Genomic DNA, 26,856 nt, shown 5'->3' with positions numbered 1-26,856 from the left:
TTTCTTATGAGGCTGTAACATTAGTCTTATTGCTTCTTTATCTACGTCAGTAGTTTTGCTAAACTTTTTTGTTTTCCTCTTCCACTCTGGGAAGCAATTCAAGCTGTTCAGTCTGAGTCTTTAATTATGTTGTCATGTTGGTAACAGCCATTTTGTTGCTGGCTTCTCCCTTTCTAAACAGATACGAACTGATCTGACTTTTTGTTCTTTTTTAATAAGCCTTCTTATTATTACTGTTAAACTGTTTTGAAAAATAAGAGGCATTACAGTTTTATTCTTTTTCTTGAGACTAGAGGACACAGGTCTCAACTGCACAAAATGCAGGCTAAAGTGGAGTCTTGACACCGGCAGTTTGCTTACAGACCTTAAAAGTTGCATTGTATTATCGGAGGTTCCAAGCTGTATTGAAGCTACCCTGCCTGGACCTCTGCATATGCAGAGGAGATATCATTCTCTTGTTTTAGCAGCTTTAAGATAACAGTGTGGACCAGGTCTTCTGGAGATACATGTTACTGTGTCTCGTTTTGAAACTGAGATTTCTACTGCCCAGGAGAAACCTGTTGCCATTCTGCTGCTTCTTCCAGTAGTTCCCAGTTTCTGTTCTTCGAACATCTAATGAGAGGGGTTTTGTGTCATTCTTGAAAGGTGTATAACATTTTCATAAGGTTGATTTGACAAGCTTGATCTAGATATTTTAGAAGACATATATTTGCCATTGCCAGAAAGCATGTGATTTTGTTTCCCATTCAGTCAGTGAAGTGTGTATTATCTTTGCTATCCTCCTCTTCTGGCACAATGGGCATTATTAACATTTTGAAGTATTTTCACCTTGTTCATTGTATGGTTCATTCATTGTTGTCATAATATTATACCTCATCTGAACGGTTTTTTAATTGTTGCAGGGTGTTGTTTTTTTCTAGTGGCAATCCTTGTCTCTGCTGTAGTGGGGGAAAACTGTCATACTTTTTCTAGAAAATAATTTCTTTGCTTCAGTTTTCATCATAATATCTTTGGCTCTGCTGCCTTATTAGTGCTTGGATTCAGTCTGTAGTGATCCTGAACACCTTTTTCTGAATTACTGCCTAGGCAGGTAACTACAGTTGTATTGATAGTGCCTTTTAAAGTACCCTTGTAGCTTAATTTCTCTTTTGCCTATCATGAATGTTTTCCGGTGTGCTGACTTTCTATTTAACTTGTGGTTTTAAGCCATCTCCTGAACTCTTTTCAAAGAGTGATGCTGAATAGCTCTTCCCCAGTGCTATAGATATGTACTTCATGCAGTAGATTGTTTAACTGGAGACCTCATGCACTAACATTTGAAGGTTTTAATAAGTGGCTGGTTTTCAATTGGTTAGAAATAAAAGTATCAAACACAATTTAGAAAAGTAATTCAGTTTTCTAGTGGAGATTCTGACCTATCTTGTGTACTGCAAAACCAAGTTGAGCTTTCATTCTTCCATAATGGCTAGTCTCTAGCTTAATTATAAAATCTCAAATACCATAAAGTAAGTTTGATATTTTTTTTGAAGTGACTTATCTGTGAAGTCTTAACTGGAAGTCTTCCTAGTCATTTTTGTATAGGACAGTGCAGATTTTAGTGGGTGGGTGTCAGATGTGCTTTTCCATAGGTTATAATGAAGTATAAAGTACTTTTTCAGTGCTGTTATGGTTCAGATTAGTGTGAAAGTTTGCCTTTTGATGGTTCTTTTTCTTAGCATCACTTCATTAAACATAGAAAAAGAATATGACAAATGAAATTAAAATCAGACAACCTTGTTAGAGTATTTCTGTGAAATTTGAGGAACAAGTGCCACCATTCAAATTCTGAAATGTATTCCAATCTAAGTTAGATGAAAACTAGTATTTGTGAGCCAGGGACAGTAAAGTCACTTCAATGGAAAACAGTGTAATTCAGTGACTTCTGCCGTGCAGGAACAAAATGTAATAGGTTTTAAGGCAGTTTAGCCTGCTCTGTTAATTAACTCAAATGCTGTCAACTTACAGCAACAGCACAATTTTATTTTTGATATATTTTAAAAAATAAAATATAGCTATATCTAGAAGGTAACAGTTTGATTGTTAAGGCATGGGCTCTGTGTGGTGATTTCTGTAAAAGCAATTGGGGTTGCTGCAAGAAAGTTAAATGAGCTGTTTCACTTTTCATTTCTGAATTTTCTTCCTTTTAATGATGGTTATGCCATCCCTTGCTCTGAAGAGAGAAAAACTTTCTAGTTCAAGTTTCTTAGTATAACAAACTTAAGCTCTGCCAATTAGACTATTTTAGTTTGTAATGTGTTCTTTAATTAACTTGAGTTTAAGTAAAGTGGGATTCCAGGATGTTTCTTTTTCAGCTCCATTGTTGAGACACAGCTTCAAAATTATGCTTCAACCATACTGGCACAAAGCAAACACAAATGTGGTCAAACCTACTGTGCCAAATCAGACTTGGTTATTTCGACTTTTCAGTTATCAAGTGCTTTCATTTGTCAAATTGCTTTGAGAACTTTTCTTTCTCCAAATTTTTGTGAATTTTCCCCTGTTACTGCACTGAATGTGGTGGCTTAGATCAATAGAATAGTAGGGTTTCAACTTGAATCCAAGTCCCTTAGTTGGTAAAGGAACTTCCTAATAGCATGCTGGAAAGACTGTTTTCTATGCTATTAAAATTTTGACTTGCAAGATAGTGTGGGTTTTACATAGTTTCACTTCTGTTAAGTCATTTAAAAGTTAATGCTATCATTTTGCGTGTATGCATGCACATGCATATGCAGTATATAGAGCCTAAAGCTGTATAGAAATATCTTTAGGGTTAATTCTAATTAATCATTTATTCCCAGATGACTTTTACCTGATTACTACAGCTGTGTTATTTTATAATATGTCTTTTCTGCAGACACCAAAGATGCTAACGAGAAAGATTAAGCTTTGGGACATTAATGCCCATATAACCTGTCGTCTGTGCAATGGATACCTGATTGATGCTACTACTGTAACAGAATGCTTACATACTTGTAAGTAGAAGTTTAATTAAGTTAAAGAAACTGTTTTTTTAACTTGATGTGCAACATATTTTAATAGGTTTTAGTTGAAATAAAAACATCTATTGTGCATCAGCCAAAATAATGTGTGCTTTACTACACAATGTTTGGTTTTTTTAACAGATTATTTGCTTTTTTAGCAAAGCAAAGGTAGAGAACATTAAAGCTGTACTGCACAAACTTGAAGCCATATACAATTACTGATAATGTATGCTAAGTATTTGTTCCAAAATACTGTGATAAGGTAGTTGTTTGTTGTTATGTTTCTTTATGAATTTCTAGTTTCACAACAGTGAAGTACGCCCTAGTATCTTGCAAAGCTTTGGTCATCAAGAAAACTGGATGTGTAAGTCCATTCCAGCATCTTTGTTGTTGACATCATGGGATATAGGAGTGCTGGGGTTTGCAATATTCTGATGGAAACTTTACATATTAGCACAGTTCCAACTAAAGATCTGGAAAGATTCCTTCTGAGGAGAAGCACCCTTATAGTGCAGAGTGGTAACTCCAAAACTATTTTCTGTCTTGGATCTGTTCCAATCCTCAGTTTCCTTTGCCAAGGTAGGTATCAGCTGAGGAATTAACCTTCAGTTCAGAAGGCCTGCTGTAGTGACTTTAAATATCCTCTGTAGCAGCCACATTGATGGCTTTTACGCCTTATCTTACAGGGTTTTGCCAAAAGTATTTTTTCTGTGTCTTCAGAATCCCTGCAGTTTACCAGTTCATCCTTGTCACCCAGCAGCTTCTATTTCTCCAGTTTTGTCTGTTCAGAGCTTGGAATATCACTTGTTTGGTTTATACAGACCTCTGTTAATCTATGAAATAGTATTTGCCGTGCAACTTCAAACATCCCATGTTTTAAAATGCTTCTGTCACAGTATTTTGTTCTTATTCTGATAAAGCTAGTATGTTGTTTGAATAGCTTAATGAGTCATAGTTCTAAACTTTCTTGGAGGGAAATTATTTGGTGGCAGTGTCTTCATCTCCACAAAATGAAAGTTTTAGCATACTTATTCTTCACCTAAAATATCTTACAAAGGGGAAATACAATGCTCATGATTTGTCAGATACTAAGTTTTCCATTGTATTTAAGTTAAAAGTTCTATTCATCAGCTTTAATGACTTTGTTGTTCTTGTCATACTTTCCATGTCATTTTGGTTATTCTCATGTCCCTTCTGTGTCTGTTTTGCATCTAAATTTCCATAGTGTTCTTTTTGAAGTGCAGGGATCCTTAAGCTAGACTTCTACTTAGCTTTGCCCCACAATTCTTTACTGCTGTGATTAACAACATAATATACAAAGGCAGTATTATAACAAGTTGGCATGGCTGACATAGAGCTGGCATGTCATTTTTCTTTTTTCTTAAAAAAAACCCAGAACAACCCCTCAACCGACATAATCTACACCATTTCTTAAATTTGCTTATAGTGAAAATTTTTAGATTAATCCACAGTGCTACAGTGCTTGCTTCAAAAGCCATGGAATGCTCCTTGCTAGCTTCTGCTTCCTTTGGGTTTCTTTTCTTCTTCCACTGTGGCATGTCCCTCCTTTATTTTGGCTGTTTATCTTTCATAATACTACTTCCATGTGTGTCCTGTAGAATTGCAGTTTCTGAGAAGAGCCACACAGCCCTCTCTTTTTTAAAAAACTTTATACATGTTGACATTGTTTGTATTACGTACATTATTGGTAATAATAGTCATTTCTGGAAAAACATTCTTGCAAAATGTATCCTGAAATTGCCCTGTCTGTTGAGATTGTGAATTTTCTGCTGAATTACACTACCTTGAAATGTTCTGTTTCTACTCAGAACTGCACAGTTGTCTTACCTTTGTCATTACTTTTTTTCTAATTTCCTGCCCTTCAGTTGTTCAGAGACTCTTCACTTTAGTAGTAAATACAGATCATGAGTCCTCTGAGAATAATTTGGAGGACCAGGGTCAGCCCTTTGGAGGGACGTGGCCAGCTTCTTTTGTAACAGAATTCAGGGGAAACCAAGCTTTTTTGCTCCCTTTCTTACTTGTTTCTCTGCTATAGCTTTAGTTTGTTGGTGACAGGCAGGCCTGTAAGTCAGTAGATAAAAACTGCATTAGTAGTATCTCAGTTTACATCTGTTTACTGATGAGAATTCTAGGTTAGCAGATATATGCAAGTCTTGTTAAACTTACACATTTGTAGTAGGAGTTTCATTACTGTTCATGTGTAAAAGCTGTCCTTGTGTGTTATGAAAGGTATTGTTTTGTGAATTCATGAGGACAATGAAAGACCAACCATATTTCTTGAACTAGAAACAGAAATTTTAAAAGTCAACAGGAATGAAATTAAAAAAAAAAAAAAAGTGGGGATTAACTTTGTTCCTTTTCTAGTGAAAGTTCTTTAATAAGTTTAAGTGTAATGTAAAAGTAATCAGAAAATGCACAGCTCAGTTTAGGCCTACAATCAGTGCCCGATTGTTTGAATAAATGGAGGTTAGAGACTTTGGAAATCACAGGTAATGGAAAAACTGTAGCAATACTATTTTTTCAGAACCTAGAACAGTTCCTATGTTGGCTGGCCCATACTTCTAGGACTTGTGGTTTCAGGAGATTTTAATGCCTGAAAATTCACAGGCCTTGTGAATAAAGAACCAATCTAGAAGGCTTCAGCACCCTCCGTAAGCTATCTAGTTGCATTTATTTGGACGCTGTGCTTAAACAAATAAACATTCCAGAACCTGAGCTGTCTTGTGACAAGTTCAGTTTAGACGGAGTTAACGTTTACCCAGTCCAAACTGGAAGATGTACCCAAATGGGCTGTTGTTTTAAAAGATATCATGGAATGGTTTGCGTTGGAAGGGACCTTTAAAGGTCATCTAGTCCAACACCCCTACAATGAGCAGGGATATCTTCAACTAGATATGTTGGTTGCTCAGAGCCCTGTCCAACCTGACCTTGAATCTTTCCAGAGATGGGGCACCTACCACATCTCTGGGGAACCTGTTCCAGTGTTTCACCACCCTCATGGTAAAAAAAATAATTCTCCCTTATATCTAGTCTGAATCTACCCTCTTTTAGTTTAAAACCATTACCCCTTGTGGTATCTCTGCAGACCCTGCTGAAGAGTGTGTCCCCATCTTTCTCATAAGCCCCCTTTAGGTATTGCAAGGCCACAATAAGGTCTCCCCAGAGCCTTGTCTTCTCCAAGCTAAACAACCCCAATTCTGTCAGCTTTTCCTCATAGGAGAGGTGTTCCATCCCTCTGATGATTTTAGTGGGCCGCCTCTGGACCTGCTCCAACAAGTCCATGTACTTCTTGTGCTGAAGACTCTAAAGCTTGATGCAATATGCAGGGTGGGGTCTCGTGAGAGCAGAATGGGGAGGAAGAATCACCTGCCTCATCCTGCTGGCCATGTTTTGTTTGATGCAGCCTAAGATTTGGTTGGCTTTCTGGCCTGCGAGCACATGCTGCTGGCTCATGTCCAGTTTTTCATCCACAAGTACCCCCAGGTCATTCCCTTCAGGGCTGCTCTTAATCCCTTCATCCACCAGCCTGTATTGATACTGAGAGTTGCCTCAACCCAGGTGCAGGACTTTGCACTTGGCCTTGTTGAACGCCGTGAGGTTCACATGGGCCCACTTCTTGAGCTTGTCCAGGTCCCTGAGTGGCATCCTGTCCCTTAAGCGTGTCACCTGCACACTTGGTGTTGTCTGCAGACTTGCTGAGGGTGCACTTGTTCCTCTGTCTATGCCATTGATGAAGATAGTAGACAGTACTGTCCCTGATCTCCATCTGGACATTGAGCTGTTGATCACTGCTCTCTGGAGGCAACCATCCAGCCAATACCTTATCCACTGTATCGTCCATCCATGAAATCGGTATCTCTCCAACTGAGAGGAAATGTTGTGGGAAACATTGTCTGCTTACGTAGTCATACACAGCCATCATAGAAGGCCAGTAGGTTGGTCAGACAGGACTTACTCTTGGCAAAGCGATGCTGACTGTCTCAGATCACCTCCCTGTCCTCTATGTGCCTTAGCATAGCTTCTAGGAGGCTCTGTTCCATGATCTTCCCAGGCACAGCAGTGAGGCTGACAGGTCAGTAAGTCCCCAGGATCCTGCCTTTCTACCCTTCATAAAAATGAGTGCAGTGTTTCCCTTTTTCCAGTCATCAGGGATTTCACATGGCTGTCATGGCCATCATGGAGAGTGGCTTGGCAACGATACCCACCAATTCCCTCAGGACTCTGGGATGCGTCTCGTCAGATCGCACAGACTCAGTATGTGCTGGTTCCTCGTGTGGTCATGAAATTTGTCTTCTTTTACAGTGGGAGGGACCTGTACTCCCCCAGTCCCTGCCTTGAGGTCCATCCACTAGAGAGGTGTGGGAAGAAAGGTTGCCAGTGAAGAGTGAGGCAAAAAAGTTGTTGAGTACCTCAGCCTTCTCCCAGTCCATTGTTACCAATTTGCCAGTTGTGTTCACTGGGGGGGTACGCTTCTCTGACCTTACTTTTCTGGCAGACATACCTATAGAAGCCCTTATTGTTCTTTGCATCCCTTACCAAGTTGAGCTCCAGCTGTGCCATGGGCTTCCTGACCCCATCCCTACACAGCTGAACCACACCCCACTCTTCCCAAAATACCTGTCCCTGCTTCCACTGTCAGGTCCTGCTTTCACTGACTTGATAAGACTGGGGTTTGGCTTCACTTTTGTGAATGGATCTGCTGCTCAGACGCTCCGCTGAAAGACTGCTGTGCAACATCTGTGCTTAGTGTGCAAAGCTATGAGGTGGAGGTCTAACCTCTGCCAACATCAGTACTATCATCCTAACTCTGTAAATAGAATGCAGAATGCAAACTTACTATGCTTTGTTCACTGCTGTGTAAGGTTGTTTTTGTATTAACAAGTGCTTATTTAACTGTGCTGTCATCTTGTCTGGGAGGTAGATGGCACTATAGTTACAGAAATTCTTTCATTTTAGGTGATAAGAAAGTGCGTTAATACCAAGATTGCATGAACTACTGATGTTAAAGGAAAAGCTATTTCCCTCCTGCCAGCTTTTTTCTTTTCCCTTACATTTTTGAGTTGTAACTTCAAGCGAGTCAGGATATCATATAGCAGTGTGTATTATGAGTACTGTTTCTGGAAAAACAGGGTAGGGAGGTATAAAGAGTTTACTTTAAATGAGATATGGATGATTGTGTCTATGCATATGGAAACAGTTCCAAAAGATGCAGCTTTATAATGAGCACTGCTTTAACAACTTCTGCCAGGACATTTTACAAATACTGAAGGTCTGTGCCCATGTAATTTTTTTTTCTCCAGTGGAAGTTTAACTGTAGTGTACTCGTATGACAGTTAAAATAGCACCTGGGTATCCACTTTTTGAAAATTTTCTGTTCTTTTTTGAAACTTATCCAACTTTGGAATAATTTTTATCTGTTGGGTTCGTTGCCACTGTACACTTTACTTCTGTTTGTGGCCACAGATAAAGCAAATAGGCTTAGTATCTTAATGGCGTACAGTTCCTGTAACATCATTTGTGCAAGCTGAATGGTGCAAGCACTATGATATTGACTGGCTAGAAACTGCCATTCTAGGGAAATTCTGGAGTGGGATTGTGTGTTATATACTTCCTTAGGAAGAATCTGGCTAGGTACATATGCCTTAATTCTAGTGTATCACATCCCTCTATCAAGAACGTTAATGAAAGATATTGGAAACAGTGTTCTGCATGTTAGACATGACTTTTGTGTAAATTTAACTAAGGTGCGTATCTGTGACTGTATAAAACCAAGCTCTTTTTTCATTATGCTGCTTTTATTTCTTTTCTTAATTATGAATGTCTTTTTATCAGTCTGTAGAAGCTGCCTAGTGAAATATTTGGAGGAAAACAACACCTGTCCCACCTGCAGAATTGTTATACATCAGAGCCACCCATTACAGTATATTGGGTAAGTATGAAAGCAGAAGTGAACTAGCTTCACTTTAGACTGTTCCAGCCTCTTTAATATAGCATAGCTTTTTCCTGCATTTTCTTACTTGCTTATCAGCACATTAAACGTTTAAAAGGAAGTTTGAAGCTGATTTAGGAGATGTGGGATCAAATTTTGCTATGAATTTGCAAGTCCTTGACATCTGTTAGATTCTTGCAGACTTAAAAGCAAGCAAAGTGTGTACTTTCTGTGTGTGTTGTAATGAGATTTAGTCATTCCTCATTCTGTATGCTTGGGTCATTAAAGTTACTGTCCTGATTCCAGCTGGGATAGAGTTAATTTTCATATTAGTAGCTGGTGCAGTGCTGTGTTTTGAATTTGGTGTGAGAACAATGTTGATAACACCGATGTTTTTAGTTGTTGCTAGGTAATGTTTATACTAAGGCAAGGACTTTTCAGTTTCTTGGGCCTTGCCAGCAAGAAAGCTGGAGGGGTACAAGAAATTGGGAGGGGACACAGCCAGGATGTCTGACCTGAACTAACCATTCAGGGAAACGAAAAAGGGATACTCCATACCATAGAACGTCATGCTGAGTATATAAACTGGAGGGTGTTGGCCAGGCCCTGCTCGCAGCTCAGGGACGGGTTCGGTATCAGACTGCGGGTGGTGAGCTATTGTACTGTGTCCCCCTTGTTTTCTTTTCTCTCTTCCCTTTGAATTTTATTCCTCTCCCCTTCTCCCTCCTTTTCATTATAATTTTTGTTTTTATTGCTTTTATTTTATTCGATTATTAAATTGTTCTTACCTCAACCCTCAAGTTTTACCTTTTTCATGATCCTTTTTCCCCTCCCTGTGGGTTAGGGGGCAGTGATTGAGCAGCCGCATGGTACTTAGATACCAGCTGGGGTTAAACCATGACATTCTTTTTTGGCACCCAGCGTGGGGCTCGAAGTTTTGATATAATGACAGGTCTGACTCAGTGTGTTAGAACAAATTGTTGTAAATATTCATTGTATGATTATAATGGTCACTAGCCAAAATGCAGATTTCTTTGCTTCTAAAGTTGTTGTCCATGATCTCAGGGTTGTTTTATTTACTTTGCTTGCAGTATTCATTCCCTTTTGTGCCACTTGTTGTCCTTGGGGTCTAAGCTAAAGTCATCTCTGTGTTGTACTGTATAGTGCTGGCTTATGAAGTGCTGGATTTGGTGGCTGTGAAGCTGACCCGGTCGGTGTACTCGGAATTGCTGTCAGCCCTGTACTTCGGGTGCTAGCTATCTACTGATAATTACACCTTTGGCTTTTCTTTTTTGGAAATTCTGAATGTCTTTGGAATGTTGTAATCAGCATAGCCCCTAGTCCTGATACTGTTGCTAGTACTACTGAATGTGGTTTTGACCTCCTGGATGGGGTTGAGAATTAGAATCATAGAATCCTTTAGGTTGGAAAAGACCTTTAAGATCATCAAGTCCAACCATAAACCCAGGGCTGCTGAATCCTCCCCTAAACCATGTGCCTAAGCAGTGCATCTATGCATTTTTTAAACACCTCCAGGGATGGTGATTCCACTGCCTCCCTGGGCAGCCTGTTCCACTGCTTCAACACCCTTTCAGTGAAGAAAATTTTCCTAATATCCAATCTGAACCTCCCTTGGTACAACTTGAGGCTGTTTTCTCTTGTCCTGTCATTTGTTATCTGGGAGAAGAGACCGACCCCCACCTGCCTACATCCTCCTTTCAGGCAGCTGTAGAGAGCAGTAAGGTCCCCCCTCAGCTTCCTTTTCTCCAGACTGAACAACTCAGTTGCTCCTCATAAGAGTTCTTCTCCAGACCCTTCGCCAGCTTTGTTACCTTTCTCTGAACACGCACCAGCACCTCTACATCCCTCTTGAAGTGAGGGGCTTGAAGCTGAGCGTGGGATTCAAGGTGCAGCCTCACCAGTGCCTAATTTTGAAATTATTAATGACATACTTGTCTTCATGCAGGAGGCTGTGTTCCATGGGGCATTGTCTTCCACATGTCCAGGAGTATTCTTCTTCAAACTTCCCTTGGGCTTCTGTTTTAGCTTGTACTTTTTTCATAATTTGTTTCATGTTACTGTTCTCTCATTTGATACAAATACTGATTTGAAAATCTAAATTCTTCATATGTGAATTTAGAGATTTCACATCAATTTAATAATAGAACTTTTTTTAAGAGAAATGTTTTGAATCTAGATGGTTGACTTAATCTTTTAATTTTGTTTTTTTCTTGCGAGTCATGACCGAACAATGCAAGATATTGTTTACAAACTTGTGCCAGGTCTCCAAGAAGGTAAGTTGTGGTACGGCCTTTTTTTAGAGGTTGTTTTGCACATACTTCTTTAACACTTAAAAAAAAAAAAAAAAGTCTTAGGTGATGAAAAGGGGGGAGGGGTGGAACTGAGAAAAAAATACAATGAAAAGCCATATTCCTTAATTTCTGTCATTTGTAGGGATTAGTTTAATTTCATACCTGTACTAGCAGCAGATGGAGGTGGTGGAAGAAATATACTAAGTAGCACTAAGTAAAGCAGAATAGTAGTTCAACTTTTTAAATGTTGGCACACTGTAACTCTCACTTGTTAAACTGTGTACTTAACCTGTTGTGCCAGCTTTTTAGAATTCTCAGAGGTAGAATGTAATGCAGAACAGCTTTTAGTTTCAGTGCTGTTTCTGCTACTGTCAATCTGTCCGTAGCAGGTAACTTTCAATTTGTTTTTTCATAATCCTTTTTAAGAGTGGATCTGTTCAGCTTAAGAAGTACTTCATAGTAACTGCTTAGTAATTTCTTGTCTTAATGTATGCTGCAACTTTCATTTAAATAGAGTATTTTAATCCATTGAAGCTGCATAACCAGAACATTCTCAAAACGTCAATAAGATTAGATGGATTATTTAAAAATTACTTCTATCATATTTAAAATCCGAACTATAAATAAAAATTCAAAAACAATAGTTTGACTGAAATAACATGGGAAGGATTCAAAATAAGGTATAGTATTTTAAATACTGTCTTATTCTAATAAGAATGCTATAATAGTGGCTATAGAGATGAATTCATAGGATTCTAACTCTGAAAAATAAGATGAGGCATGACTTGATACAATAGCAGAGATGGAATGTAGTAAATACTGACAATACCACTACTTGTTGGGAAGCCTGTTTCACTTAAGAGGGAAGGGATTTGGAATGACTTCATAAATATTGCATTAGAACTTTATTACAGGATTAATATTTGCAATTTTAAACAGCGGAAGTGAAAAAGCAAAGGGAGTTTTATCACAAACTGGGCATGGAAGTTCCTGGGGACATCAAAGGGGAGACATGTTCTGCAAAACAGCACCTAGATTCCCATCGAAATGGTAAATGGTACTTTATTTATTCTTTCTTGTGTGGGTAGCAACTAGTAAATTGCTGAACTGATGAACAGGCCTGTTGGAGGTATGTGCGTAGTTGATTTATTACAATCACAATTGGTTTATATCACTGCAGAAAACAGCGAGTGTAGGATTTTTGCGTTGTCCCATATTTGTGCATATCTTTCTTTTTAGCTGCTTGTAGCATGTTACTCTTGGCAAATGAGATCTCCATAGTAGCACCTACATGGGGACTCTGAAATTACCCAGCTTCTAGGCTGCTAGTGGTTGAGCTCTGTATCATGTGTGGGACTGTTGGCAGCTAGTGGTGCCTAGGCAGTTAAGTACAATTTGGGAAGAGCAAAGTTTATTCTATATTGCAGTCCTGAACTGTGCCATTGTAATCATGTTAGCATTACAAGCTGCTGCTAAATGTTATCCCATGTATCTGGTTTCTTATCTAAGGTGAAGCTAAAACAGATGAAAATTCAAACAAAGAAACTTCAGAGGAAAAACAGGAAGAAGATAATGACTACCACCGAAGTGATGAACAGGTGAGCTCATAGGGCATATTTTAGTTTTATCTTGTGTTTTAGCTTTAGTGCTTTGGTAAGCTAGCAGAGAAGAAAAGTAAATGTTTCACGCTACTTTTTCTGTCCTCTGATACAAACAAGATACCCAGTGCTTTTTTGTGTGCCTGAGTTCCATCTTTGAGTTTTGACAGGAATGAAGAATATAGTTAAAACATTTTCATTAAGATTTGATAGTTCTGGCTGTTTGCTTATGAGTTCCCGAAGTATTTATTTGGATTTGTTTTGAAAGCAAATTTTACTCTTTTTTTTTTTTTTTTTTAATTAAAAAAAAAAAAAAGTAAAAGGTTATTTGGCTCCCCTTCTAAAGGAGTGTAGCCCTGTGATACATTGAGCTGAATGTGTATCAATAATTATGAATAAAACCTTTTGCACTTATTACTAACTTACTATATATTTTGTTTTAAACTTCTAATACTAAGACAGCAGTAGCCCTATAGCCTAAAAACAGCATGAAAGTTGGGAAATTCACCATTAAGTTTTAAGCACAAAGCATGTTTGGAAGTGAAATCTCATTTTGGGATATAAAAAACATCCCTTTTATGTTTTCCTGTTATGTGTGTCCAGAGTAAATTAAGCTTGGATTAATTTTGTTTTCAATTATAATGTAATGGAACTTTCAAAGGGTTTGTACCTTGTGGTATATCCTTAAGCACTTAAAGTAAATTATCACAAAGAGCTTAGACTGAATACCTGGATGAAAAAAGAAGTGAGAATCGAAGCACAGAACTTAGAGACACTTTTTGGAGGATAATCTTTAGCATTTAAAAGATTTGTTATGTGGTTTGTATCTGTTCTCTTCAAACTTTAAATTTTCTTTTAAATGAGTTAAATTTCTTGTTTTAAACTGGATATAGGAGTTGCATTAAGCGCAAGAAGCTACATTAGAAGCAATAATTAAAAATTGGCAATGGTATTGTTACTATTTATCTTCCTCGGGCTTTTGACATAGGCTCCTCTTGAGCTGTTGACAGCCTATGAATTCAGATTGAAGCAGCCTTGTTCCACCATCAAAAATTCTTGAGCTTTTTTGTCTAGATCTCTTTTGATTGCAGCAGTGCTATCACTAAACTGAGGAGATGTTAGAAAATGGAATTTAACAGGCTACAGGCATTTTGCTTTAAGGAATACTGGTACTGTACTTTTTCACTTCATTGTGTTAATAAAAACTACATATGGAATACATGATGACAATCGCAGAAAATTGTTCCAGCCAACCCTGACTTGTAGTTTTTCCTGAAGGTGAGCATCTGCTTGGAATGCAATAGCAGCAAATTGCGTGGATTGAAACGAAAATGGATTCGTTGCTCAGCACAAGCAACAGTCCTGCATCTAAAGAAGTTCATTGCCAAAAAACTTAACCTGTCTTCTTTTAACGAGGTAATATTTTAATTTTTTAAAATTGATTTGTAGATATAAAAACCTTACAAAAAGTGCAGGGTTCTTCCTTGACAAAGGAATGTCTTTTAGTCTGACTGTTTTCAGAAAACAGAAGCATACCTCATTTTTTGAATTATATGTTACATGGTTGTTTTCTTGTCCTTTTTTGGGTCTATACAGGACTTGCCACTGTTTCTAATATCAAGATTTTTCAGCATTGAGGTAGAAAAGTAAAAATAGCTATTGAGTATCTGAAAAAAACCAATTAATATAGAATATAAAGGAGGTAGCAGACAAGTTTATTTAAATAATATATCCTTGTAGCAGAAAGCCACCTGGCTGGTATTAGGTAAAAAAATTTCATGGCATGTTAAATAACAGAGCTGCCTTTGAGATTTGTGAATTGTGTCTCCTTGATCATTTTATTGGGCCTTTTTAAAAGCATGTAAAGCTTTCTGTAAAGGGCCATTAGTACTGCTTGGGGAGCTAAATCAAACAATTAGGTCCAGTTCACACAGTATTTCCTGCACAAGCAGCAACATGATCTTTCAGCACTTTATGTTGAGAAAAGACATTCTCTTTTCCTTCCTGGTCCTATTTTTGTCTGCAAGGTGAACAGTTCTAGTGTCTTCAGAGAAAAAAAAAAAAAATCATGTCAAACATTTGTTGTGCTATCTGAAATACATTTTTTTTGTGTATGCCTCTCAATTAATTGTCATCTTTTGTGTTGGCAGCTGGACATATTATGCAATGAAGAGATTCTTGGCAAGGACCACACGCTGAAGTTTGTAGTTGTTACTAGATGGAGATTTAAGGTATGATGCAGTGGTTCCAAGTAAATCGTGAAGCAGACAAATAAAATGTTTATAAAATAAGCATAATTTGGAACTATATTGTAGTAACTGCAAATCCAATAAAAAGATACTTTGATATCTTAAATTTTAAAGTATCTTAATATTAAAGATACTTTAATACAGCATCCCTAAATACCAAGAATTAATTTTCTTTCCAAGAAAATTAAGGAAAGGGGAATTAAATATTAATTGCAAGGGAAAAGGGAACATGCACCAACTGTCAAATTGTTATCAGTGGAAGCGGAAGCCCCAAAAAAGTGTTATTTTTTAACTATTCCAAGTAAAACTAGTTTTAATCCAAAGGTGGGGAAATGGATTGTGATAGAGAAAAGGCAGAAATTTTCAAAACAGTTCTCTTCTGTAGCTCAGGAAGGCTGTTCTACTTCTAAAGGAGAGGCAGTAATTGCAGTCTTGTGTGCCTTAGTTAAGGAAACTTCTAGCAGCATTTAGTAGGCATAAACAAAGCTGGTTAAAATGTTTGAGTACAGCTTTGACTTTCTTATTGTGGTTTCTTCAAGCAACTTCCTCGAAACTGAATACTAAGCAGTGGGGCGTTCATTCTGAGTTTTAGTTATCACATTAATAATGGCAGCTCAAGTGAAATGGGTGTAAGAATGAATTGCAGAATTTAACACTTTGGAGGTAAGTCACGCCAACAGTCAGTGTATGTGTGTTTGGGGATAATTTGAACTAAGAGTTAGTATTCAGTGTGCAAGCAATACAGTCTGAGCTTACAGTGCACACTGTTGTAGAACCATTTGATGTCTTTGGATGCATGTCTGAAGGAGGTGCAGGTGGGAGTAGGGAACTGTATTTTCTGTCTTTGTGTAGAAAAATAATTTACCTAAGAGTCACAGGATGGTGGTCAGTCTTTGAAATGCAGAGAGGTCATGAGTGGAATTCTGTTAGAATTTGTTCGGTATGGTGTTCCTGAATGACCTGGAAAGGGATCTGAGTAGAGCAGTAACAGTGCACTGAGAACACTTTGGTTATTTAGGATAGTGAAGACAGATTGTTGACAAAGGATTGGAGCAAGCCTTTACTGTTCTGATTACCGAGCACCTTAAGTTCACTGTAGGTAAAAATAAAAGGATACAAAGGGATTTGGGGGGGATGACCGACCAAAGAAGAGCATCAAATTGATGTGCTTCTGTACAAATCTGCTATTCACCTTTGTCATGTAAATCTGTGCAAATGTGAGTCACATGGAAAAGGGAGTTGTAAACTTCATCTCAAGTGAAACAGATGGCGGATGTCAAATGAAACTGGTAGGTGAGAGGTCCAGAACAAACAAGAGGAAGCAATTGTTCACATGACACAGAGCTCCCTGGTGCAGGGTTTTACTGATGTTAGAAGTTTACCTATTCATGAAAAAGTAATGGATACGTTCACAGAAGAGGAATCAAGTGATAGCTGTTACATACGAAGTACTACATGCTCTTATGCTGCTTTTTAGACATCTGCATTTCTCCCTTACTGGGAATGGATTTTCCAAGTTAAACAGATCAGCTCCTGAGACAAAAGAGAAAGGATTCTTTACTTCTTGTTTGAGCTCCACAGATGAAATTGCATCTTGTCTTGGTCTAAGTGAAATTTTGACAGGTCAGATGACTACTCTGATCATTCATTTAAGCTTTAGTTTAAGAAACAAATGTTTTGCCTACTAAACAGATTAGTTCAGGTTTTGTTTCCTAACTTCTCTGATATTTCTGTCTTGCAGAAAGCACCTCTACTGCTGCATTACAGACCCAAAATGGACTTGCTGTGAGAGAACTTTATTGTCCTTCTGGACAGAGTTTTTTGCAGAGACTATCATCTGGCACCTTCTTAGTGCATCACTAATCACATGACACAAACCAGCCGAATAATTTTAGAAGACTGTAGAGCTTTCATAGTGGACTGTCCTGAATATTTCTTCTAGCGATGTGTTACCTAGATTTCTGGATAGAATCTATTTATACTTTTTTTGTATGGAAGAAAGAAGTCTCAACTCAACAGGACACTACCAGCACTAAATTTACAGATACTGAAAACACTTCACAGTTCCATGTAGCTCAGCCTGATTTATCTCTTAGAGTTACATAAAAATAAGTTAGAAAGTTGTGGGATGTTTTAAAAATGTTGCTTTTGACACCAGGTTACATTTAGTTACTTTTCACATCCTGAATCTTTAAAAACTATATTTTTGCAAAGTGTTATTGTCTTATCCAGTATGCCTGATTGCATTGGTTTTATTAAAGTTATTCTGTAGAGCATTAAACATACCTAATGATACAGTGACTGGTGGTAACTTATTATGCTGCATCAAAAACCTCTGAAAATCTGGGAAACCAATAAGTTTGCATTTTTTCCCAGTTACTGCTTTTCCTGACTTTGTGTTTTAGTAAAGTTTTGATACTTCCCTATGCATGTTGATTTGGTAAGATTAATATGAATAATTTCAGTTGATTTTACTGTGCCCTGACATTTTGCGGTGGCATAAATTGCACCACGTAATGACAGATACTCAAAAGTGCTAGATTTGTGAACTTTTAAAAAGATAAACATTTCTTATGTAGTTGTGGCTTGCAGAAATCAGTTTTTCATTTAGGGAGAATTTGCTCTCACTAACTATTGAAACACTGGCTCTTGGACAACTTCGGGCGATACTGCTTATTTTTCATTTCACTGATCAAAGAATTCCTCAGACCATTATGAACAGCTTTATTTTCTTTACCTGTTTTCTTATGAAACCATAGAATTTTCTTTAGCACAATTCCTAGCTGTCTTGTGGAGGAGGTGGGGATCAAACAAGATTATCTTAGCACCTTCTGGCCTTAACTGATAATTTTGCTTGCATCAGCCCTAATGGATGCAAGGTAATACACATGCATGTATGTATGTGTGCATACATCTATACGCAGATATATGTTATGGAATGCACCCTGAATAGCACTTAGCAGGGTTCACTGCACTTTTTTTAAGGCTTTTTGGAATAGTTAGCTTTTAGAAAATGGTAATTGGAAGTGATTTCTGCAAGCTGTATACAGTATAGCTTATGTAGTATGATTGTGAGAGTTTTTGTCTGACACAGGGGTCAAGTCACTGAAAACAGGCTATACCATATTATTGGCAGCTGGAAATAGTTAACCTTCTAATTTTTGGGAGAGTTTTCCAGTCTGCTAAAATGCTAGTTGCTATGCCTAATAATAAACCCTGCTATTTTTTTTGATAAATTGTCTTGGAATAAGAAAATGAGCTTGCCTGTAACTGCCCTATTTCCTCTAGCTGTGCTCCTTCCCCTCGTATGCTAGAAGGTATTACTTGTTACTCGATAATAGGAAGCTGGTACCGCAAGAGATTTATCCAAGCATTTTAAATCTTCTTCCTCTTCTTGAGTTTTCAAAGTACCAAATTCCTCAGCGTGTGTCCCGTAATTTCCTTCTTTGGAGTCTTCAGTCCTCCTTTCTCAGCTCTGCTGCTGCAGAAGGGATGCTCCAAATTGTGTTTTCCTTTGAAAAAAGGGGTCCTAATTTTTAATTACAGTCACAGATATGAGTAGGAAGGAAATCAAAAAGTATGCAAGCAGAGAATGAAAGGAAGCCTACTGAACTGTGGAGATGGAGAGCCACACAAAGGCCAAAAAAGTACTGCTGTCCCTGAAGATAAGGGTATAGGATAGCTGCATTTGAATGTTTGGGTTATGCAGAACTCCACATCTGGGTTGGGTGGCTGGGTTTGTGTAGGGGGTGTGTGTGCATGCATATGAGCAATGGAATCAAACTTGGCTCTGATTGTGTCTTAGTGTTTGTGAACTCAGATATATGTATGTTAGCTTTTTTTTCTGTCTTTAACATTACTTGAACTGGCAGAAAAGAACAAATGAGATCATGGGTCTACCATTTTTATAAACTTTTCAAAACAGTGAATGCAGGTAGTATGGATGTGTACACAAACTGACATACTGGGCCTTTCTGGAGCTGTTCATGTAGTTGTTACTGTCCTAGTGTAAAGGGACTGGCTGTAGCCACTGAGGCACTGAGAATATGAACAGGACTGTAACTGTCCACCCTCTGTGCACCCTGAGTACACAAGCACTGGCTGTACCTGATGTAGACACAAAATTAAAGCTGCCTGACAGCATTCTGATTAACCACCTTCATCAAGATGTATACACACATAAGAACAAATATATATATATATGTATATGAGATCTGTCTACCTCAGAGTATGTATACTGCAGAAATGTTTTGTACGACTAGATACCGATGCAGTGCTGTTAAAGTATATTGGGATTTTAGTACTTCCCTGTGAACTTGTGCAACTGAGAAATTAGTTACAAGCATGCGAATTGAGAAGCCTGTTAAATTTATCTCTTGCTGTAACAATCGACAGTACAGAACATGTATTTATAAGTTTATAACCATCTTTAGCATCACTCAAATTTGTTATGGTGCTATCAATATATTGAAAACTCTGTTTATACCTACAGAAATACATACATTCAAGCCAGTATTAATACCTACAACTGTTTGGCTTTTTTTCTCATAATTATCTGTAACTGATTTTGCAATGTTTTAATCTGATAAAACCTCACCAGGGAAAAGAAAAAAAGAAACAAAAAAAACCCAAACCCACTCAGTTATTTTTCTAAACCGCATGTCACATCTTCTCTATAGAAATTCTTTCCCTCAGGAGGGATGTGACTGTATCTGGACCCTATGCTAATTTCCTTTAGCCTCACTAAAAGACTACATTGCAATTGGATTGAGGTCAGAGGGAGGCCTTCTTTGGGTCAGAGCCTTGTTTCACTTCGGTGAAGCTTAAGAGACAGTTAATTTATATCAAGATTATATTGGGTAAAGTAACACCGATACTGTTCAAAGTTGGACTAAAAGTTGGACTCAGCATAGATATCTCTTTAGTCCTAGTGAGATCATTAGTTTGTTTTGGCCTCATGAAGATGCGATTACTGTGAAGTAATTTTCACAATTGCTTATGCTGGTAAATAATTGCAGTAAAGAAGTATCTTGTTGCATTATCCTTAGCAGCAGTGAGGCTGATGAATCACCCAGGCTCAGAGTCTCATTAAATATAGTTTCATTAAAAATAGAGAATTCAGATAGAATATATAATATTGAATTTAAATAAGATTTGGGGTTTTAAATTTTAACTTTATAAAATTATTTATTCTATTTTAAGCCTTCTGTCTTATTTTACCATCCAAGTATTTTTGGTTTCAGTGGTCCAGCTTTATTTACGGGCATATAAAATGAAATTGTAAGATGTTTTTACAAGCTTCTTCCTTTTACCTTGAGTTTGAGTAGCTTTTATTTGTATTTTGTTTTCTGTGGATAAAGAGCATTACTTATGCTTTTGTGCAATAGGTTTGAAACATGTATTTCTTAGGCATATGTTTAAATTGTAAATGTAACATCTACTTACCCTTAAATTTGAAAGGAATGTAGATGGCTTTTCTCACTTGTTCAGATGGGGGTTTATTTGGGGCTATTATTTGGGGGTGTGTTTTTTGATTTGTTTCTTTTTTTATTTTAAGAGTGAAGTGTGGGATTTAAATTTGTGTAAGTACAAGAACTATCTGTCAGCAATATTTTAAAATAAATGATCTTGCAAGAAACCTTAATGTGAATTGTGGAAGCAATCGGCAAGACTTGCAGCCTATCTGAAAATGTTTTGTGCCATTGTTATGTCTGGTATATTTGTGTACCATCAAACCTGGGAATATTTATTTTTATTGGTTGTGCAATAGTATACACAACACTATCACCTCTGGGGATATGGGACCATTAAAAATATCAGACTACAGCTATGATGGTGCTATTTTTTTCCAATAGGCTATAAGCCTTTGAAAGCTTATCTGGCTCTTATTGTCTTTATAACAACATTGTTAGTCCTAGGAGATTCATTTGAGTTTTTTCTACTAGATGATAAATATAACCATACAACTAGACTATTTTACAGCATCTTACCATTGAGCTAAATATAATAGGAAAAAGCCAACCACTCTGTACATCAGCAAGATGAATCTTTAAGTACTTAAAATGCATTTTGTACAGAAGGCTTGACTGTACAGAAAAATCAAGTTTCTGTATTTCCTCAGGTAATCACTTCAGTTTGGATGTTTCACTGGAAATGTTAATGCAACCTATACTTCAGTTAGTCTGCCTACAGTTGGTAACAAGGCAAAAAATTGTTCCACACACTAAAATCTCTACGTAAGATATAGTTAACTGTAACTAAGGTCTTGACATCTGTTGCTGAAGTAAAAAGTCCCAGAAAGAAAAACATTAGGCAACATGGAACAATACTTCAATCTCTGCTTTAATCAAAACTTGCAATCAGTACAAACATTTTCTGGGAATTTGTGTCTTGTGGCAAGTCAACAGTAATGTTTTACTGGGGAGTTATGGTTTATTTATATACAAATTAAAGCTGTTGTCCTGCTATTTGATCCATGTTTGGTCATCCTTCAGGATTCTTGGAAATTTTTCAAAGCCACAATGACCTGTACAGATCCTAGTGGTAAGGTAGGAACTAAATGTCCAATTCTATGAACACTGATGTTGGTAACTTTGTGGAACCATCCAGATTATTAGAAGAAGCCAGTGTGATCATTCTTGCAAACGGTTAGGTGTGGCTGAAGGAAGGAGCCCTGATTTTTGAATACTGATGTTCCAGTATGTTTTTTTAGTATTTTTATTTGAAACTCAAAGCATTGGTTTAACAGAATCTTGAATTCAAGTGACTTGTCTGGACAAAAGGAGAGTTTGTTCTTTCCTTCTGCAACAAGATTATTTGATTGTTAAGGGACAATAAGCCAGTGCAACCACTAAGCCTTTATCCTCATATGTGGCATAATAAAGATTCTGGAACTGTCACAGTGTAAAACCATATTTTTGGCTTAGCTTCATTTGAAAGTTTACAATTTTTTATGCTTTGTGTTGCTGTGTAATTTTTGTACTATTGGTGGCTAGTTTTGTCTGAATAAGCCTTTTGGGATTATTGCTTAATGTTTTGATTTTATGATAGTGAAGCTTGTATCCAGTGTTTTGCCAATTAATATTATATGCTTGTTAATAAAAGCAGAGAAACTAACTGAAATACTGTCAGGCTGAAAGTTATTGCCCCATTTTTCCCCAAGAACATAAGGAACTAGCCATCATCATAGCTCCGAACAAACACAGTGTGACAAAAACAATGGTGGTGTGGCATTCCACTGTCATGATTGACTTTACTCAAAACGCAGCCATGGCCACAGTATTACTGCACTGCACAGAATGGCAGTATGGCTGTGGCAAGTGTGTGGCGAGTAAGCACATGCCAGTTAGGAAACAAAACTGCTTCAGCTACGAAGAGGAAGAGCACAGATTCCCTGATGTCCTTATGTATCTGTGGATGTGGATAGAAGGTACTTACCTGACCTGTATGTGTTACATTCGATCTTGCCCTTACCTGGTGGAGATGCTCAGGGGCAGACTGCAGTATCCTGGAACACAGACATTCACTTAGACAAATGCCAAATGAAAAAGCATATCCACACACATTTTGGTTGTATTTTATTTTGCTTCAGTGTGCTGGTAGGGAAAAAAAAGAGTTCTTTTACAGGGAGCTTTGATTAATGAACTGAAAATGTTTTGCCTTTGGAAAAAAATGGCCTATTGTGGTATTTGGCAGATGTTGGTGCTTGCCCTGTTTATAACTTAAGATCTTTTTAGCTTCAAGACCTGTGAGTTTCAATACCTGAACAGATCAAAGGCATGGGGGAATTTTTTGGTAAAATTAATTGAAAATGCCTAGTCAAGACAATAGAGTAAAGCTGCAAATCAGTTGCTACAGTAGTTGAATTTCTTGCAGTTTCTACATGCAGTAATGCATACTTAGTGCTTGTGAACTGCTCTATACATACAAAGGGCAGGAAGGGCTTTTGTTCCTGCTATTGGCTTGTTAGGAGCTTTCCAACAACCGTGGAATGGCTTGAATTCAGGGCTATATTCATACACACATTCCTTGCAGTAATAGTACTGATGTATAATTGTCCTGAGGAAATTGGACATTTGCCACTTACTGGCTTCATTTAAATACCAGCCTGAGAGACTTAATGCAGAAAGGTCTCTTTGCCTATGTATACTCACTTAAAAGTGAGTGCATGTTAGCACTAATTGAACAAGCATTACATTTTGTAAACCTTCGGTGCTCTCTATTAGTAGTTCTAATACTTCCCTGAACTTTGGTACTACTGGTTGCCTCCACCTGTGATCTAACCAGTGTGGGCCTGGCTCAGTCTGCTTCTCTCCTTCCTGCATTTTCAGGAACTATTACAAGAATCTAGAGAAGATGTTTGCAAACGGAGGTGTTCTGTTTCGTGGGAGTGTGATTACAGATTTTCTGACCTCTGTAAATGCTGAAGTAGTTAAGAGATGGCATAAGCTTTCCTCTATGCAAGTGGAAGTACATAGTCACTTCTTGCTGTACACAAGTTGTGATTTCTCTGGCACATTTATTGTGAAGAGATGGCTTAGATGTGCAGGAGGAACGACATGTATACCTCACTTGGGGAATGATTAAAGCACCACTATCAGCATCTGTTATGACTGTGACCTTTGAAATAGTTGTGGCAAAAAATTGTTTTGTAAGTCAGTGCTTTGTATTGTCCCATGTAAAATATACTTCCAGAAATCCAGACTGTTCTGTTCTCTGGCTTTGATTTGGACAGGAAAAAATAACTTCTTCAAAGTTTTATCTCTTGTTGTCATTACTTTGTGTTCGAGTCATTTAAAACTAGACTGCAAAACATTGTGGAAAACCTAAGCCACAGAAATACGTGATGGATCCAAACTCCTCATTAGCACTGAACATGGTGCTAATGTAATAAATAAGAGTAAAAACAATTCCAGTTTGACTGAATTTCCCAAGCCTCACAACTAGAAATTGTACTAATACTCATTAGCTAGCCCTGAAAGCATAAACCTGCCCTGCAGCTAATGGCAGCCAACGGCATTTTTTTTCCCCAGAGGGTAATTCAACGTGACAAAACATATTTCTTATTTTATATGTAACTGATATTCCATTGATTGAGTATTCTGCTATAAAAATCAATACTTATAAGTGGAATATCTCTTTTTATGCAATCACTTCCTTGGGATTTCCTCGAGATTGGTGCAGTCAGAAAAAATCCATATCAATTGAATATGTGAACTTAAGATCGATAAATTCAGCCGTTTAAACCCAGGTATAGACTTAGTCAGAATTAAATTGATCTCGGCTCAGTTAAGCTTTCTCCAGTACAACATTTAAGTAAGTGTCTGAATGGAGTTACAATGCAATGCAACTCTCTGTGCACCTTTATGTAGAAAGTCCCTGCATGTCTTCAACTTCTAACATGGAATTCATTTAGCTTTTTCTTTTCTTGATTGCCTCCCCACTCCCTTCAACCCCCCAAGCTTCCTTCTGCTTAGCTTTTCTGTGAGAAATTCAGGCAGTGGCCTGGCCTTTGTGGAGAAAAAAGTTTACAAGACAACTCAGACAGATTCCCCCTAAGAGTAAGATGTGGGCCACATCTATCCAAACATGTCTAGTCTTTCACATGACAATATTCTTGGACCTTGTACTGTCACTGTCTAGAGATATTGTCTTGATAGGTGTGATTTAGACATGTCTGTGCTTCCTGTATTGTGTGTAATGATTTTATGTTGATGTATCCAAACATACACCATATCTGTGAAAATAAGAACAGAACAAAAATCCAAGCAACTGGCTTCAATAGAAAGACTGATGGGGTGGTTTGCATGAGGGGATGCTGCCGTTACAGCCTTGCCTCTTGTTTTCTGCCCCTGCCTGTAGCATGTCATTGTTCCTTCACACACCTGAGGGAAGGGAAGATTCATTTTCATTAAAGTCTTTAAGGCTATTTATTTATTTATTTTCTCCTTTGATGCGAAGATCACTGTTCCTTGCCTGATTTCGGACTCCTTCATTCAAAACAAAGCAAAGCCTTTGATCCTGGATGCTCTAAGGGCACATCACATGATAGTCTCTATTGCTGTTGTGAAAAATGCTGATGCAGCAAATAATGGCTGCTTCTGGGCTGTACTGCTAGTTCTCAACAGGCTGCAGAGCAAAATTTCTGCTTTGGTATATTTCATAATGCAATATATTCACTAAATGCTTTTGTTTTCCCACTTAAGCAATGCCTTGGTAACCAGCTGCAATTCTTACCCCCTATCTGGGTTCTTCACCCCCTGGGCAAGAGCTGATACACGCACAGAGCTGGGACAGGTGTTTATTGCATGGCTGCTCAGAGATGGGTGGTGGGTGGTAATCCACAAGTAGTGAAACATTTTATACACTTTGAACAATTGTTTACAAATTAATTCCCACTGGTTCTTGAGAGCCTTGGCTCCATTTAAAGGTACAGTGTTCTTTTTCTTTCACTACACGTTCTGTGGGGAGTGAGCTTTGTTAGCAGGGACCTTTCATTACTAGAGGAATCTTTTAGTATGCTGGTTGGGATGGTTCACACATAGTTCCAGTAATTTTCTGTTTGGTCTCATTAACCACTTGGTTTCTCTTTGAGCTTATCCTGTTATGCCCCAGCTTTACATGTTTATGGTTTCTGTTCCTCCTCCCAAGGCCATGTCTTTTTAACTATTTGCAATGATTAACTGACATTATCTGTTTTTCACTTTCCTTCTTGTTTTTCATTACAGCTATTCACGTATTTAGTTTTTCTTCTTTAAAATAAATAATTCTTGTATCACAATGGCTTTTGACAGCATTTCTTGGATTATTGTTTTAAATGTGTTCTGCTGATTTGTGAGAGTGACTGGAAAGAGGCTGATAGTATACTGGTGAACCTGCATGTCAAGTAGAATGTATCTTCTGGAGTGGCTTTCACATCCCCCCGAAAAGTTTTCTTTCTCTGCCTCATTTCAGCCGTATGGTCTACAGCTGCAACACCTGAGACCTGGTGATTTCAACTGTTTCCTCTGCTCAGCTTTGGGGCTAACTCTGAATTTTACTGCAGCAGTGGAAATTACTTGAAAATGGTGATAGTGCTGGTTTGAAACAAAGAGAATGAGTAATTCTTTCTGGACCCTCTACCATTGGTGCTGCAGCTACTCCAGCCCCTACAGCAGGCACTGCACCAGCTACTAAGAAGAAAATTAACTCTATCCCAGCTGAAAGTAGGACAGTACCTCAACAGATCTTGAGTGTCTTGACTTGAGACTCAACTGGCTTCTTATTCAGGCAAAAGAGCCTCCTCTTTCCCCTCCCTCAAAAACAAACAGTCCCAATTCTGCATGTATTTTGATACGACAAGGACTGCTTCACTACTGCTCTCTTCAAGAACTTTTGAGATTACAGGATTCTTGTATTCAGACAAGGCTTACGTTGTTCTATTCTGGTTCACAAAGTCTTGCAGAAAGTTTAGTCAGAATAGCTGGAGGCTAAACACACGCAAAGGGTTGCTGGCAGGGGAGTTTGTGTTCTGTGATGGGCAGTTGTGATACCTCACATTGCCTTGCAGAAAGCTCACAGTTCTGAGATACTAGATGGCTCCCTTCTTCAGCACTTTCCATAGCTGACTGGCATCTCAGTATCATTCATCTGATCTCCGGGTGTCCTCCTTAGCCAAGCATGCTTTCAACTGCTTTGGGCCTCATCTTCTTGCTTCCTTGGCTTTGATGTGTTGGCTAGCTTTGTCTC

The 26,856-nt window shown here is 37.9% G+C and overlaps 1 protein-coding gene across 9 annotated transcripts in view; it reads left to right on the top strand.

The window, feature by feature from the left end:
* PCGF3 (polycomb group ring finger 3) overlaps nucleotides 1-22,251 on the top strand; it is a 62,004-nt gene extending 39,753 nt beyond the window's left edge. For 8 of the 9 annotated variants that reach the window (XM_040579705.1, XM_040579703.1, XM_040579698.1 and 5 more), the window contains 8 exons: nucleotides 2,894-3,011; nucleotides 8,874-8,970; nucleotides 11,209-11,264; nucleotides 12,222-12,332; nucleotides 12,792-12,880; nucleotides 14,159-14,296; nucleotides 15,031-15,111; nucleotides 16,871-22,251. In XM_040579705.1, the coding sequence (XP_040435639.1) occupies nucleotides 2,903-3,011; nucleotides 8,874-8,970; nucleotides 11,209-11,264; nucleotides 12,222-12,332; nucleotides 12,792-12,880; nucleotides 14,159-14,296; nucleotides 15,031-15,111; nucleotides 16,871-16,918 (729 nt within the window). In that variant the 5' untranslated portion in view covers nucleotides 2,894-2,902 and the 3' untranslated portion in view covers nucleotides 16,919-22,251. Of the gene's footprint in view, nucleotides 1-2,878; nucleotides 3,012-8,873; nucleotides 8,971-11,208; nucleotides 11,265-12,221; nucleotides 12,333-12,791; nucleotides 12,881-14,158; nucleotides 14,297-15,030; nucleotides 15,112-16,870 lie in introns of those variants that run through there. The other variant, XM_040579696.1, reaches the window with a different exon arrangement.
* Nucleotides 22,252-26,856: the final 4,605 nt, after the last annotated feature.

Source organism: Falco naumanni, chromosome Z (assembly GCF_017639655.2).
Source record: "Falco naumanni isolate bFalNau1 chromosome Z, bFalNau1.pat, whole genome shotgun sequence".
In the NCBI taxonomy this organism is placed as follows: domain Eukaryota; kingdom Metazoa; phylum Chordata; class Aves; order Falconiformes; family Falconidae; genus Falco; species Falco naumanni.
This window is presented reverse-complemented; position numbering and strand designations above follow the sequence as displayed.